At 58.9% G+C, this 3,784-nt stretch overlaps 1 protein-coding gene across 1 annotated transcript; it reads right to left on the bottom strand.

Annotated features, from left to right (window-relative positions):
* Positions 1–234: 234 nt before the first annotated feature.
* On the bottom strand, positions 235–3,183 carry LOC130599663 (syntaxin-3-like; the record flags this gene model as incomplete). Its single annotated transcript, XM_057410337.1, has 4 exons — positions 235–353; positions 2,672–2,746; positions 2,921–3,020; positions 3,103–3,183. Coding segments are annotated over 4 exons (375 nt in total), but the record flags the coding sequence as incomplete, so codon positions are not given.
* Positions 3,184–3,784: the final 601 nt, after the last annotated feature.

The raw sequence follows: 3,784 nt of genomic DNA, 5'->3' as shown, positions 1-3,784 counted from the left end.
ACATGGCACCTCCCTGGTCCTAAGGGAACAGGACCCCAGTGCTGGGAGCAGGGATGTGGGACAGCCTGGGCATGGAGCATCCCATGGGCTGTATTCCATGGGGACAGGAGCACGGGGCTGGGATGGCAGGGCAGTGCTGGGGACATGGGGGACAGGAAGCTTGGGAGCAGCCAGGTGTGGTGTGTGTGGGATAGGGGACAGGGATGGGACCCGGGAGGTGCCGCGTCCCCATGCCCATCCCATTGGGAACAGGCTCCGTGGTGCCGGGTGGGGACCGGGGCTCACCTGGGACTTGCGGATGCGCAGGTCAGCGGAGGAGCGCACCTCATCCTGCTCGATGCTGCGCTCCATACCTGGGGGGCAGGACCCGGCCCCTCAGGGACCTGCCCCACAGCCAGGGGGTATTCCCCACCTCCCCATAGGGACATGGGAACAGCGATGGGGACAGGATGGGGACATGGGGACAGTGATGGGGACATGGGGACAGGATGGGGACATAGGGACAGTGATGGGGACAGGACAGGGACAGGATAGGGACATGGGGACAGTGATGGAGACATGGGGACAGTGATGGGGACATGGGAACAGTGATGGGGACAGTGATGGGGACATGGGAACAGTGATGGGGACATGGGAACAGTGATGGGAACAGTGATGGGGACAGGATGGGGACAGGATAGGGACATGGGGACAGTGATGGGGACATGGGAACAGTGATGGGGACATGGGAACAGTGATGGGGACAGGACAGGGACAGGATAGGGACATGGGGACAGTGATGGGGACATGGGAACAGTGATGGGGACATGGGAACAGTGATGGGGACAGGACAGGGACAGGATAGGGACATGGGGACAGTGATGGAGACATGGGGACAGTGATGGGGACATGGGAACAGTGATGGGGACAGTGATGGGGACATGGGAACAGTGATGGGGACAGGATGGGGACATGGGAACAGTGATGGGGACATGGGAACAGTGATGGGGACATGGGAACAGTGATGGGGATAGGATGGGGACATGGGAACAGTGATGGGGACATGCGAACAGTGTTGGGGACAGGATGGGGACATGGGAACAGTGATGGGGACAGGATGGGGAAAGTGATGGGGACATGGGAACAGTGATGGGGACAGGATGGGGACAGGATGGGGACAGGATGGGGGCATGGGAACAGTGATGGGGACATGGGAACAGTGATGGGAACAGTGATGGGGACAGGATGGGGACAGTGATGGGGACATGGGGACAGGATGGGGACATGGGGACAGTGATGGGGACATGGGAACAGTGATGGGGACAGGATGGGGAAAGTGATGGGGACAGGATGGGGAAAGTGATGGGGACATGGGAACAGTGATGGGGACAGGATGGGGAAAGTGATGGGGACATGGGACCAGTGATGGGGGCAGGATGGGGACAGGATGGGGACAGGATGGGGGCATGGGAACAGTGATGGGGACATGGGAACAGTGATGGGGACATGGGAACAGTGATGGGGACAGGATGGGGACATGGGAACAGTGATGGGGACATGGAGACAGCAATGGGGAAAGGATAGGGACATAGGGACAGTGATGGGGACAGGACAGGGACAGGATAGGGACATGGGGACAGTGATGGGGACATGGGAACAGTGATGGGGACATGGGAACAGTGATGGGGACAGGATGGGGACATGGGAACAGTGATGGGGACAGGATGGGGACAGGATGGGGACATGGGGACAGTGATGGGGACATGGGAACAGTGATGGGGACAGGATGGGGACATGGGGACAGTGATGGGGACATGGGAACAGTGATGGGGACAGGATGGGGACAGTGATGGGGACATGGGGACAGTGATGGGGACAGGATGGGTACATGGGAACAGTGATGGGGACATGGGTACAGGATGGGGACAGGATGGGGACATGGGAACAGTGATGGGGACAGGATGGGGACAGGATGGGGACATGGGGACCGTGATGGGGACATGGGAACAGTGATGGGAACAGTGATGGGGACAGGATGGGGACAGTGATGGGGACATGGGGACAGTGATAGGGACATGGGAACAGTGATGGGGACATGGGAACAGTGATGGGGGCAGGAGGGGGACAGGATGGGGACAGGATGGGGGCATGGGAACAGTGATGGGGACATGGGAACAGTGATGGGGACAGGATGGGGGCATGGGAACAGTGATGGGGACATGGGAACAGTGATGGGGACAGGATGGGGACAGGATGGGGACATGGGGACAGGATGGGGACATGGGGATGGGAACAGGGATGGAGACAGGATGGGGACAGGATGGGGACATGGGGACAGGATGGGGACAGGATGGGGACATGGGGACAGGATGGGGACATGGGGACAGGATGGAGACAGGATGGGGACATGGGGACAGGGATGGGGACAGGATGGGGACATGGGGACAGGATGGGGACATGGGGACAGGATGGGGACAGGATGGGGACATGGGGACAGGATGGAGACAGGATGGGGACATGGGGACAGGATGGGGACATGGGGACAGGGATGGGGTCAGGATGGGGACATGGGGACAGGATGGAGACAGGATGGGGACAGGATGGGGACAGGATGGGGACATGGGGACAGGGATGGGGACAGGATGGGGACATGGGGACAGGATGGAGACAGGATGGGGACACGGTCACTCACTCTTGAGTTTGTTGCGGACGCTGTTGGCCATTTTCTTGATGTCTGCTGTCAGCTGCTCCAGGTCATCTTTGGTCTCTGTAGGAGGAACCACAGCGGGAATGGGAATGGGAATGGGAATGGGATGTGTGACACTGTTGGGACCACACAGAGCCACCGGATGGGGGTACCACATGGGATGGGATGGGACGGGGACACCCATGGGTACCACATGGGACGGGGATGCAGGACACCCATGAGTGCCGCACTGACTCTGCTCGGGGATGGGTGCTGACAGGATGATGCTGTAGAGCTTCTTGGCCTCCTCCACGTTCTCCGAGATCCTGTCGATGTTCTGCCGGGTCTCCTCGATCTGAAGCCGTGGGGAGGAGCCGGGGTGAGGGGACAGCCCCGTGTCCCCTGTCCCCATCCCCGGGTCCATGGGTCCCGCTCACCTCCGAGAAGAACTCGTCCATGAACGCTGTGTTGTCCACTGCGATCTCCAGCTCCTCCGTGTCATCGTCCGCATCCTGCTTCTATGGGGAGCAATGGGGCAGAGCTCAGAGGGTGACAGGCACCCCACGGGGACACGGGGACAGCAACCCCATAGGGACATGGGGACAGCAACCCCATATGGACATGGTGACAACCACCCTATAGGGACATGGTCACAGCAACCCCATATGGACATGGTGACAACAACCCTATAGGGACATACAGGGACATGGTGACAGCAACTGCATACAGCAACTGGACATGGTGACAGCAACCCCATATGGACATGGTGACAACAACTGCATAGGGAGATGGTGACAACAACTGCATAGGGACATGGTGACAACAACCCCATAGGAACATGATGACAACAACTGCATGAGAATGGTGACAACAACCCTATAGGGACATGGTGACAACAACCCCATAGGGACATGGTGACAACAACCCCATAGAGACATGGTGACAACAACCCCATAGGGATATGGTGACAACAACCCCATAGGGATATGGTGACAACCACCCCACAGGGACATGGTGACAACCACCCCATGGGGATATGGTGACGACCACCTCATAGGGACGTGGTGACAACAACCCCATAGGGACATGGTGACAACCACCCCATAGGGACATGGTGAC

The sequence above is a fragment of the Pezoporus wallicus genome, unplaced genomic scaffold (assembly GCF_028554395.1).
Source record: "Pezoporus wallicus isolate ANWC-B61680 ecotype Strahan unplaced genomic scaffold, APGP_CSIRO_Pwel_v1 contig_13265, whole genome shotgun sequence".
Classification (NCBI taxonomy): domain Eukaryota; kingdom Metazoa; phylum Chordata; class Aves; order Psittaciformes; family Psittacidae; genus Pezoporus; species Pezoporus wallicus.
The sequence above is the reverse complement of the archived record's forward strand: the minus strand, read 5'-3'. Positions and strand labels throughout refer to the sequence as shown.